The 13,632-nt window shown below is 43.3% G+C and overlaps 1 protein-coding gene across 1 annotated transcript in view; it reads right to left on the minus strand.

Moving 5' to 3' along the window:
* The window catches only part of LOC136872308 (uncharacterized), a 375,410-nt gene extending 369,432 nt beyond the window's left edge, over positions 1-5,978 (minus strand). Inside the window, exon 1 of the mRNA XM_068227535.1 lies at positions 5,844-5,978. Within this exon, the coding sequence (XP_068083636.1) occupies positions 5,844-5,895 (52 nt within the window). The 5' untranslated portion in view covers positions 5,896-5,978. The remainder of the gene's footprint in view (positions 1-5,843) is intronic.
* Positions 5,979-13,632: the final 7,654 nt, after the last annotated feature.

Consider the following 13,632-nt stretch of genomic DNA (forward strand, 5'->3'; position numbering starts at 1 on the left):
AGTTGTTGTTCATTTATGCATGTACTGTAGGATATTCCGAGTTTTTTTTATATAATTATGCTGGAAGGGCTAGATTGACAGGTTCATCTCAATACAACGTTAAATAAGTATTATTTCGTTTTATTTCGGTTATTCATAGAGACAGGTATAGCTAATCTGCATGACGCATGATATTTTCGGAAGCTGACTGAAGGAGCTGCAGAACGTCGTTGTTAAAATAAGATCTTTGAAGTTGAGTTGGAATCTGTTTTGCCTGATGGTTTGGAAAGGAAACGAACTGAGTCTCATTATGTGAAGGCCAATGGGATTTATGAGAAATATGGGATAAAGATTGCATGCTGAATTATAATGTATTGATGCAGGATGATGGTATGCCTGACAAGAGAAAGGATATTGTGCAGATGTGTTTGCCTGCCAAGTGTCTTCTGAATGTATATTGTGATCAGAATGGACAGTATTAATTCCAGACTGTTGAGTCTGATGTTATATGGTAAAAAAGCATGCTAAGAAAGAATAAAATTACTTGAGTTTCGTGTAGCCGGTGAGAGACGTTATCTCATGACAAGCTGATTATTGGCCTGGTGTTGCGCGAATGAGACGAGATTTCCTTGTGGCAGCCTCGGGGGACAGAATCCAAACTTTAGCATAGTGTTGAGTTCAACATTTCTTTTCAGCTCATAATCTACCCGGAAGTACATGACGGATGACCGCGCTGTTGAGCGATCAAATGCAGTAGAAGGAGGCAATGTTGCCCATTGCTTTCTTCTTGATATCAAGGGTTATTTATACACTGACTGACAGAGCAAATGCAACACCAAGAAGGAGTGGTTCGAAAGGGATGAAAGTTGGGGAAAAAACAGAGACGGCACGGACGAATAATTGATGTTTATTTCAAACCGATATGCAGGTTACACAATGCGCACGGCATCGACTCAGTAGGATGTAGGAGCACCGCGAGCGGCGATGCACGCAGAAACACGTCGAGGTACAGAGTCAATAAGAGTGCGGATGGTGTCCTGAGGGATGGTTCTCCATTCTCTGTCAACCATTTGCCACAGTTGGTCGTCCGTACGAGGCTGGGGCAGAGTATGCAAACGGCGTCCAATGAGATCCCACACGTGTTCGATTGGTGAGAGATCCGGAGAGTACGCTGGCCACGGAAGCATCTGTACACCTCGTAGAGCCTGTTGGGAGATGCGAGCAGTGTGTGGGCGGGCATTATCCTGCTGAAACAGAGCATTGGGCAGCGCCTGAAGGTACGGGAGTGCCACCGGCCGCAGCACATGCTGCACGTAGCGGTGGGCATTTAACGTGCCTTGAATACGCACTAGAGGTGGCGTGGAATCATACGCAATAGCGCCCCAAACCATGATGCCGCGTTGTCTAGCGGTAGGGCGCTCCACAGTTACTGCCGGATTTGACCTTTCTCCACGCCGACGCCACACTCGTCTGCGGTGACTATCACTGACAGAACAGAAGCGTGACTCATCGGAGAACACGACGTTCCGCCATTCCCTCATCCAAGTCGCTCTAGCCCGGCACCATGCCAGGCGTGCACGTCTATGCTGTGGAGTCAATGATAGTCTTCTGAGCGAACGCCGGGAGTGCAAGCCTCCTTCAACCAATCGACGGGAAATTGTTCTGGTCGATATTGGAACAGCCAGGGTGTCTTGCACAAGCTGAAGAATGGCGGTTGACGTGGCGTGCGGGGCTGCCACCGCTTGGCGGCGGATGCGCCGATCCTCGCGTGCTGACGTCACTCGGGCTGCGCCTGGACCCCTCGCACGTGCCACATGTCCCTGCGCCAACCATCTTCGCCACAGGCGCTGCACCGTGGACACATCCCTATGGGTATCGGCTGCGATTTGACGAAGCGACCAACCTGCCCTTCTCAGCCCGATCACCATACCCCTCGTAAAGTCGTCTGTCTGCTGGAAATGCCTCCGTTGACGGCGGCCTGGCATTCTTAGCTATACACGTGTCCTGTGGCACACGACAACACGTTCTACAATGACTGTCGGCTGAGAAATCACGGTACGAAGTGGGCCATTCGCCAACGCCGTGTCCCATTTATCGTTCGCTACGTGCGCAGCACAGCGGCGCATTTCACATCATGAGCATACCTCAGTGACGTCAGTCTACCCTGCAATTGGCATAAAGTTCTGACCACTCCTTCTTGGTGTTGCATTTGCTCTGTCAGTCAGTGTATGTTTTTCCCTTACAGGATGATGTTTTACATTGCTACATGTGATTGTACACCTTGTCTCGCTGTTTTTAAAGGGAACAGCCCGAGTGCTGATGTATTGGTGGTTTATCTAGTTCTGTCTAGATCTTTTGCAGTGAACCGGGTTTCACATTAGAATCTGTGTAGCATTTAAGATTTTACTCGATATCCGATGTATATAGGTGTTTAGTTTGATCATTTGGATTGTTGTAAATATAGTATAGGATATGCCCCTAGTATTTTGCATAACTTACATAGCGTTCCATTGCGTCTTAATTATTTTTCTTTTTCGTCGTAACTTTTCTTTATAATGTATTTTTTTTATTTAACGATAGTATTTCGGCGACTCTCGTGTTTTTAATTTAACTTTGGAAACCGTATCGTTGTGATGCGATAGTGTGTAACTCCATACGAAAATACCACATGTCAGTGTTTGCGTACACTTCTTGCCATACAATATAAACAATGGACTATAAGAAGAAGCTCAGCCTTGATGTATATAAATGTTCTTTGTTGAACTTGATTTTTGATTTCAAATGTTGTATTATCATTCAAGTAACGATTTAATTTCCATTTAACTTCTATATTTTGAGTTCATTTTGATATTTTATTTTTTTCATTGATTTTATTGTTTTCTCGTAATATGATCGGGGATATTTAACAATAAATCCATCTTACCCCTATGATTGTTTCTCATTCGTGTTATACCTCCATTTCCTGTCATTGATTGATATGTTAGAGTAGAACTTCGACTTTTTATCCTGACCCAACCGACAACCAACCCACACTCTGCCCAACCCTGAGTTAGTCGGATGTTCATACAGGAATGGAGGCATCGTCCTAGTGGGTATTTACCCATGGGTACGGTACAATGTTCAATAAATTTCCAATTTCTGTTCAATAAATTTCCAATTTCTTTGAAATCATTTCGGAAAAGGCTAGGAAAGCAACAGATAGGGAATCTGCCACCTGGGCGACTGCCCTAAATGCAGATCAGTATTGATTGATTGACAGTAGTACTGACTAGCTCTAAAGTTTGATAATTACTTTCAAGGAATAATATTAGTACTTTCAACCTAGGATACGGTTGGCCTGAGCTTTTGTCCTCCCATTGTTTTCTAAGGCTAACATTGATACGTTCTAAAATGTAATGCGACATTGTAATTTCATGCAAAGGACTTTGAATCTTCATTACTTCAATGGCATTTAAATTACTGCACGTTTGGTTTATTAGTGTACTCAGCTAATGACAGAGGGCAACGATAGCAACTGTCTAACATGCATATCCAGAATCAACCTAGGATTGTTGTATCGCTTACAGATCAATTCCCATGCTAATTTGAAGTTATTCTGTGTAAACTGGTAAGTTCCCTATCAACTTATGTGGCTCATATGTGGCACAATAAATAGTGGTACCTCTGAATATATCTGTCAGGGCACCGTTATCAATTCCCAAACTTTTAAAACGTATCACGAAAATGCATGAACTCTGACAATGGCTTATGCCACTGCTTTCACTAAGAGATGACAGCGATTTAACCTCTAATAATGTTTCTATCTTCGACTGCAACTCGAAATAGAATTCTTCAAATCCCTCTCGATCTAAATCATGAGGGTCATTGGAGTCGTTAACTTCTAATTGTGTCTGAATCTCGTTGTATTCTTTTATACTATTCTGCAAGTGTTTCTGTCTTTTATATCGTTATGATTAGAGCACATAGAGAAATTATTAACAAATGCAGTTATTCTAGTAACGCGGGCCTTGTTGACAGCTCGTCTTTTGATAAGGGCTCCCTGCTGAGCTTCTTCCATTGTAGAAAAGAAAAAGTACTGAGAAACAATGAATAAACTAGATTTTCTCACGTAGGTATTCAGTGCTGATGTCCGACACAGATGGCTCTACGTAGGCTCGTTCAAACGTTTTCTCGTAACTTATAGATCTGTAGTACTCTTTGGCTACTGGGTCCAGTCCGCACTAGAGGTCGCTGATTGTATCCAGAGAACTCTATTGATATAATTGGTGTTCTGTGATTGATGTATTGAGATCAATGATTGTATCACAGGGTGACGTCACACAACGATTCAGTCTCTCGAAGATGCATCACACACACGCATCACGAAAGATTGAGTGGTTTATCAATAAGCACTCGGAAATCTTGATGCTTACAATATAAAGCAAACAACACTATCCACATAACGTAAAAAATGACCTCCAAACGATAAAAGTTCTAACCAAATTCCGAAACAATCCGGCCTTTCGAGGACCAAAAAATGTTTTGTGCTGAGCCGTGTTTATGTACACATAAAAACATAAGAATAACAAGCTGCAAAATAAATAAAATGAATAAATAAATAAATAAATAAATAAATAAATAAATAAATAAATAAAAATAACAATCCAAAGAACATGTATCAGTCTCAGATTGCGTCACCAACAGGACCTATATATACTCTTCCATTTTTCACTAAAATTTGTATGACCGCCAATTATGCTTGCCATCTCTTAATCGACTTCTTTGCTAGATTCAATTTCCTAGTAAATTCATTCAATTTCTCCTTACTTCCGCAGCCTTCTCTAACTCTATTTCTTTCCAACCTGCACCTCCTTCTTAGTCTCTTTACTTCTCTGTTATAATATAGTGAATCTTCGTCATTCCTTACCACCTTCAACATCAATTTTCACATTCCTCAACAATTGCTTTAAACTCATCCCAGAGTCTGTTTACATATATATTTACTGTTGTATGTCCGTCGCTCCCTTCTCGATCCGCCAGCCAGCTACACGCGTGCCAGTGTGTTATTCTTCGAGCCTCGACGCGCAGCCCTCAGTGCGCGTGCCTGAACGTCGTGTGTGCTATATAAAGGAACTCCTAGCCTGTCCAGACACCCCACTGACCCCGGTGTCCAGCTCCAGAATACACCCTACGTCGAGCACGGAGGCTACTCCTCTTGAAAATGTGCTTCGGCCAGGTGGACTGAATTTCTGGCAGTAAGAGGTCTCACCTCGGGTCACCGCTCCTCTTGCCTATTCCGCTGTCCATGCCCAGTCTTACCATTATATGCCAATATCATTCCCTAGCTAATGCGAGCTCCCATTATCAACTTAGTTTCGCTAAGTAGGAACTCTTCAGTCATTGAACTTACGTTAATGAACTCAGACACTTCAACAAGGAAGGACTCTCTGAGATATTTACGTCAGTGCTTCTGATAGTTTTCGACTATCAAGAACTTTTCATGTCACAAGGACTATCTTTCCGAAATAGTAGTGAACGTGAATACTCCAACGTGTATATAGTGTACAAAGACAGACTCTTTTTCCAAATTCATAGTTCACTTTGCTTCGAGATAACTTTCAGTTTTGTTAGTATAAATATTGTAATTTTACATGTGAAGTAAATACAGAAGTTGTGTTTTTGTAAACCCAACCTTGTTTACAACATTTACCTTCACAGTTACTTTTTTTTAACTCCCTCATGCTTGTTTTATCAGCCGTATGGTACTGCCTAATAGTCCTAATTTTTATACCTTCCTTTCTTTCATTTATTTTAAACTACTGCTACAAAAACAGCTTCGTGACCACTAATACCATCTATTACTTCGGGTTCTCTACAGAACTCACCTGGTTTTGCCAACACTACATCCAGAATATTCTTCCCGCTAGTTGGTTCCATCACTTTGTGAATCAGCTGCCCTCCCGTATTAACGTATTTGCCATTTGTTTGTCATGCTTCCTGTCGTTCACATTACCTTCCCAGTTGACATTTGATAAATTCAGATCACCCACTACTATCACGTTCCTTTCCTTATCGTTTCTCACATACTTGATTATCTTATCAAATAATTCTGAATCAGCGTCACCGCTAGCCTTTCCCGATCTGTACACTCCAAAGATATCAAGTTGCCTATTATCTTTAGAGATGAGCCTTACACCTAGAATTTCATGTTTGTCATCTTTAACTTTTTCGTAGCTTACAAATTCTTCTTTCACCAGAATGAATACTCTCCCTCCTATCATTCCTATTGTATCTCTACGATACATACTCCTGTTCCGTGAGAATATTTCTGCACCCATTATATTATTTCTCAGCCACGATACAACTCTTATTACAATATCTGGTAAGTATATATCTATTAAATTAATTCCATTCCTTTCTTTACAATACTTCTACAGTTGAGCACTAACATTTTTATGTCATTCCTACTTGACTTCCAGTTCCCTGTACCCTTATCACCACTCCCTAGGCTATTCCATTTTCCTGAATGAACCTCCCTATAACCCTTCTAAACAAATTTCCTAACTTATATATACCACTGCTCTTTAAGTGAAGGCAATCTGAGCGCAGATCCCTATCTCCTACCCACCCATTAGGAAATCTCACTCCCAGTTTCCCACATACCCACTCCATAGTATTTAAATCCCCAATCACCTTCCAGTCAGTATCCCTCCTACACAGTATTCTACAGTCAGTATCCCTCCTACACAGTATTCTACAGTCCGGCTCCATGGCTAAATGGTTAGCGTGCTGGCCTTTGGTCACAGGGGTCCCGGGTTCGATTCCAGGCAGAGTCGGGAATTTCAACCTTAAATGGTTAATTTCTCTGGCACGGGGACTGGGTGTGTGTGTGTCGTCTTCATCATCATTTCATCCTCATCACGACGCGCAGGTCGCCTACGGGAGTCAAATCAAAAGACCTGCACCTGGCGAGCCGAACATGTCCTCGGACACTCCCGGTACTAAAAGCCATACGCCATTTCATTTTCAGAATTCTACAGGTAACAATTTCCGCTTTCTTAAACTTCACCCGTACTGCATTTACCAGATCCCACACATCCCGAACTATGTTGCTTGTCTTAGTACCAACGTGAAACACTACCGCCTTCTCCTTTCCCTCCTCCATCTCTTCTACATTTTTCAACATCTGCCTCTACCTAATTCTTGGATAATACTCTACACTGGTTCCCTTTCCAATATAGGATACACTTTCTCCACATGTCTAACATTGAAATACCCCATGACCAGAGCCTCGAACCTACCCACCTCATTTGATCCCCTCCCCTCCTGGTCAGCCCTATCTTTCCTGACAGCTGCAGAAGCTACTTCCTCCTCCCTTTTCTCCCTCCCATGACCCTGTTCTACCTGTATTTTCCTATCCACCACTCCACATTTGCCTCTCCTACCTTTTCCCTTCCTCCTACTTCCACACTTCTCAGCAACAGTTCGCTGTTTCCTATTTTCCCTCGGTTGTTCTACCTGCAGTGACTCGTACCATTTCCTCACAGACACCTGTCCTGAATTCTGATCCCGAATAGAGCTATTGGCCTGCTATCTCCTTCCCCGTAAAACATTAGACCACCTGTCTTCTATAATTCTCCCCTTTCCTTCCCCTCCCTCGTTTACACCTACTGCATCTTATACATGTTTTGAGGGGACTACTTTCCTTCCTATCCTCTGAGAGAATCCTAATTTTCACTCTCAAACTCTCCAACTCCTCCCTCATATTCCTTAATGCCTTACCACACCCACAATTCCTACACTTGCACTCCTTATCCATTCTTTACGAAATAATGAAAAGAAAGGAAAAATAAAATAACTTATTCTGTGCAAAATAAAAATGAAAGGAAATAAAGAAAGAAAGAAAGAAAGAAAGAAAGAAAGAAAGAAAGATGTTTCTCTGTGGTTTCCCATTTTCACACCAGGCAAATGCTGGGGCTGTGCCTTAATTAAGGCCACGGCCGCTTCCGTCCCACTTCTAGCCCTATCCCATCGTCGCCGTAAGCCCCATCTGTGTCGGTGTGACGTAAAGCAGATTGTAAACAACAATTGTATTTGCATTGTAAACACAGGGAGCGGAAATGCCTGGTCGCCATTTTTCCACAGCCTGCTAAGCTATTGCCTTCCTGTTAATGCCGACAAATTAGTTTACAATTAGATCATACACTCACTGGATGAGAGATACGTGGACGTGACAAGTGGAAACATACATAAAATACTTTTTAACATATTTCCACATAGAATTAAAAATTAAAGTTCTGTAGCACATGATTTAAAACTCGCTGGTTTAAATTAGCGCAAGTTTTTTATGCTAAATGTTGCAAATTCTTGCTTGCTTGCTTGTTGTTTAGAGAACCCTAACATCTAGGTGATCGGCCCTTGCAAATCCTGACCTACATCTCTCTTTACACAGCAACAAAAGAAATTCAGATGGAAAGGCATAATCTGACTAGTGACCGTTTTGCTTCATCTGCTATATCAGTAAAGAATTGCCGAACAGTAATATTATCCAATGTCTTCTGTAACAATTCGTCGCGGTTTATTGCAGTAAGGCTTGCGGACTAATCATCCTCCCAAAGGCAACAGAAAACAAACCATGACGGCCAACCTGCAACAGTGCATCGATTGGCGTGACAGCGTGACTGAAAAGAGGAATGTTCTACGATTGACACGCTTTTGCTGAAGCGAAAATGATGGATGTACCCTTGAGACACAGAACTGTGCTCGCACAACTTGCACTGCAAACAAAGCTACCCAAGATGGTCAAAAGATATTGAATGATATTGAATATGACATAAAATAACACCTAATACGGATCCGTGCGACCATCATGAGTTGAGGGATGATTACGAAAGTTGTTTCAAAAATTTCGCACATCGTAAAGTTATGTTGTGGGTTTGTTTCTTTTTCTTTCTGTTTGGTTTTTATTTTTTTAATTTTTTTATAAATGACTCTGCAGGCCTTCAATGTAAACTCCATTCTTGTCAAAAACAGTGGCCCAGCATTTCAGCAAGTCTCTGCTGATCTGTTTGATTTCTCCGCTCACTGGAACTGCGTCTTCAGCCTGTATCTAACTACATGCACCTTAAGGGAACTGATGAACACAAGGCCTGAAGATTGTACTGGTCATAATGTACTTAAATTGCATTTGCTTTCATTTTATGTTTATAGCGCCAGTTTGTAATTTTGATCTATTTATGTTTGATATAAATACACTGACTGACAGAGCAAATGCAACACCAAGAAGGAGTGGTTCGAAAGGGATGAAAGTTGGGGAAAAAATAGAGACGGCACGGACGAATAATTGATGTTTATTTCAAACCGATATGCAGGTTACACAATGCGCACGGCATCGACTCAGTAGGATGTAGGACCACCGCGAGCGGCGATGCACGCAGAAACACGTCGAGGTACAGAGTCAATAAGAGTGCGGATGGTGTCCTGAGGGATGGTTCTCCATTCTCTGTCAACCATTTGCCACAGTTGGTCGTCCGTACGAGGCTGGGGCAGAGTTTGCAAACGGCGTCCAATGAGATCCCACACGTGTTCGATTGGTGAGAGATCCGGAGAGTACGCTGGCCACGGAAGCATCTGTACACCTCGTAGAACCTGTTGGGAGATGCGAGCAGTGTGTGGGCGGGCATTATCCTGCTGAAACAGAGCATTGGGCAGCCCCTGAAGGTACGGGAGTGCCACCGGCCGCAGCACATGCTGCACGTAGCGGTGGGCATTTAACGTGCCTTGAATACGCACTAGAGGTGACGTGGAATCATACGCAATAGCGCCCCAAACCATGATGCCGCGTTGTCTAGCGGTAGGGCGCTCCACAGTTACTGCCGGATTTGACCTTTCTCCACGCCGACGCCACACTCGTCTGCGGTGACTATCACTGACAGAACAGAAGCGTGACTCATCGGAGAACACGACGTTCCGCCATTCCCTCATCCAAGTTGCTCTAGCCCGGCACCATGCCAGGCGTGCACGTCTATGCTGTGGAGTCAATGGTAGTCTTCTGAGCGGACGCCGGGAGTGCAGGCCTCCTTCAACCAATCGACGGGAAATTGTTCTGGTCGATATTGGAACAGCCAGGGTGTCTTGCACATGCTGAAGAATGGCGGTTGACGTGGCGTGCGGGGCTGCCACCGCTCGGCGGCGGATGCGCCGATCCTCGCGTGCTGACGTCACTCAGGCTGCGCCTCGACCCCTCGCACGTGCCACATGTCCCTGCGCCAACCATCTTCGCCACAGGCGCTGCACCGTGGACACATCCCTATGGGTATCGGCTGCGATTTGACGAAGCGACCAACCTGCCCTTCTCAGCCCGATCACCATACCCCTTGTAAAGTCGTCTGTCTGCTGGAAATGCCTCCGTTGACGGCGGCCTGGCATTCTTAGTTCTACACGTGTCCTGTGGCACACGACAACACATTCTACAATGACTGTCGGCTGAGAAATCACGGTACGAAGTGGGCCATTCGCCAACGCCGTGTCCCATTTATCGTTCGCTACGTGCGCAGCACAGCGGCGCATTTCACATCATGAGCATACCTCAGTGACGTCAGTCTACCCTGCAATTGGCATAAAGTTCTGACCACTCCTTCTTGGTGTTGCATTTGCTCTGTCAGTCAGTGTATATCATCTTATAGCTGATGTCGTCTGAAAATTTGCGTCACGAAAATCGTGATACCAAATGTGTGACGCAATGTTAGCTAACAAACGTGCAGGCTGTGATGTGAAGTATTGATAGATGGCCATGTCTGAGAGACATACAGAAGGCTCTTTTGTCAAAGATGCCTTATCATGCTCTAGAGAACTGATAATGTCATTCCCGGTATTTCCCTCTTTTGAAGCACTGAATCCTAGACTTGTCGACTCCAAAACTCGAAAACTATTCGTTAGATGCAAATAAATTTATAGTTATCAATTTGAGTTTAATTTATTGGAAAACTTATTTATGACCCCGCGGTGTAGGAGTGGCGTGCCTGTCTCTTACCCGAAGGCCCCGGGTTCGATTCCCGGCTAGGTCAGGAAATTTTACCTGGATCTGAGGGGTAGTTCGTGGTCCACTCAGCCTAAGCGATTACAATTGAGGAGCTATCTGACAGTGAGATAGCGGCCCCGAAGGACCACACGACATCTCGTATTCTGCAAGCCTTCTGGCTGAGCAGCGCTCGCTTGGTAGGTCATGGCCCTTTGGGGCTGTTGCGCCGAGAGATTTTGTTTGGTTCTTCTCTTCCGTAACGTCAGGTGACTTCTAGAACGGTTAAATAAATAAAATAAACGTTGTCAACACTTGCGTTACTTAAAGTGTGTGTGTTCCCAAACATACCTAGGTACATAGGCCTACTTCATTCTTATTTTTTGAATGTGATAAGTAGGACTCGGAAGTTGAGAAAAAATCTTTTTCTCGAGTGTTCATTCTGGGTCATTGTAGGCAAGAAAATGGTGGGTTTTATTTGTCCTTTTTTGCCTTTTTCGTCATTTTTTGCTTTAATAGTTTCTGTTTAAACCTTTCTTTAGGTCTTAGAGGCTCTTTTTGCACCTTCACTTTCTTTTGACTACATTTTTGCTGCCCATTCTCAGTTCGAATCATCATTAGCGCATCCATCACCTCTTTAAACATCTATTCTCTGGTAATTATCACCCTGTGGCTGGGGGCGGTAGAAGAACACTCACGGTATCCCCTGCCTGTCGTGAGAGGCGACTAGAAGGGGTCCCAGCGACTCTGAACTTGGGAACGTGGGTTGGCGACCACGTGGCCCTTAGCTGAGTCCCGGCATTGCTTCCACTTACTTATGCCAGACTTCTCACTTTCATCTGTCCTATCCAACCTCCCTTGATCAACTCTTGTTCTTTTCCAACCCCGACGGTATTAGAGCACTCGAGGCCTAGGGAGCTTTTCATTTTTACGCCCTTTGTGGCCATTGTCTTCCTTTGGCCGATACGTTAATTTTTCGAAGTGCCCTTTTTTCCCTTCTATTTTTTTCTCTCTGATTAGTGTTGCCTAGTTGTTCTTCCTCTTAAAACAATAACCACCACCACTCTCTAGTAATTAAATACCGGGCGAGCAGAATAAAACGGAACCGCTCCATCTTGTGCGCGGGAATTCCTGATTGAGTGAGTCGGCCGGTGACTAAATACAGTGCCGGATGTACTCAAGGCCGTACTACTGCGCCAGGTTTCATTCTTTGTTGAACGTTTGCAAATGTGGCACGTGTTTCGTTGGTGACATTAGTACAGTGAGTGAATCCAGTGAAATGGCTCAGCTGGCTCAAGTCTGTTATCGGTATTCTGTTCCCCAAAGAGTATTCATTTACGATTCATACGTCCGTACAGAAAATGCCAGGGCCGTAAGGAGACAATTTCAAGAGAAGTTTCCTGATGTTCAAGTTCCAGGTCGGGCTTCGATCCATAGATTAGTAAATAAATCACGTAAGACGGTAAGTCTTCTCGGAAACGTAATCAACCACGCACAGTACTCAGACAAGAAACTGTAGGTAACATTGCTAACGCTTTAGAAAGGTCTCCTACAAAAGCACTTCGACGACTTGCTCAGGAAATGGATATTTCGTATGGTTCTGTTTGAACGGGTAAAAAGTCACTGAAGTTTTTAAAGCCATATGAAATTATTGCAGTGCAAGAACTTAAACCGGGTGACCCTACATTCCAAATCCGATTTTGTGAATGGGTTTTGAATGCGATACATGACGGAGAAATTGACCCTAATCTGATGCTCTTTTCGGACGAATCGTGCTTTCACCTAAGTGGGTGTATTAATAAACAAAATAATCGTTATTGGAGTACTGAAAAGCCTAATCAGCTTCACCAGGTTCCTCTGCATGATTCAAAAACATGAGTGTGGCGTGCTATTAAGGGTAAGAGAATAATTGGCCCATTTTTTTTTTTTTTTTTTTTTTTTTTTTGGAAACTATCAATAGTGATAGGTATGTGCAAACCATTTTGCAGCCGTTTTTGTTTTGGAGAATTAACTATGAAGGAAAGAAGTGTCGCATTTTTTCAGTAAGATTCTGGAACTCTGGATTCCTCATTACAGGAAATCCATGCAGTGTTTGAAGTTAGAGTTATCACTAAGAACATATGGCCTCCTCGGTACCCCTATTTAATTCCCAGCGATTTTTATCTCTGGGGGCAATGAAAGAGAAAGTGAACAAAACAAATCCACACACTTTAGATGAACTTCGAAATAACATTCGTCAAGAAATTGCTGCCATATCTCAGAGTGAAATGCAGAATGTAATGAACAATTTCCTAAGCAGGTATCAGAAAGGAAGCAGTTTCACCATCTCCTGGCTTGATATATGTGAGTACTTTTATTTTTGTGTTGTTTGTTTGTTTGTTTGTTTTTGTTTGTTTGTTTGTTTGTTTGTTTGTTTGTTTGTTTGTTTGTTTGTTTGTTTGTTTGTTTGTTTGTTTGTTTGTTTGTTTGTTTGTTTGTTTGTTTGTTTGTTTGTTTGTTTGTTTGTTTGTTTGTTTGTTTGTTTGTTTGTTTGTTAGAAATAGCTTACGCGACAATGTACTTACTGCGGACTTCCTGTCACGCACGCACCTCCCGTGTGCAGGCTGCGCTGCCGGGCTGCGGGACTGGTTCCGCTTTATGTTGCTCACCCTGTATAT

This window comes from Anabrus simplex, chromosome 4 (genome assembly GCF_040414725.1).
Source record: "Anabrus simplex isolate iqAnaSimp1 chromosome 4, ASM4041472v1, whole genome shotgun sequence".
Classification (NCBI taxonomy): Eukaryota; Metazoa; Arthropoda; class Insecta; order Orthoptera; family Tettigoniidae; genus Anabrus; species Anabrus simplex.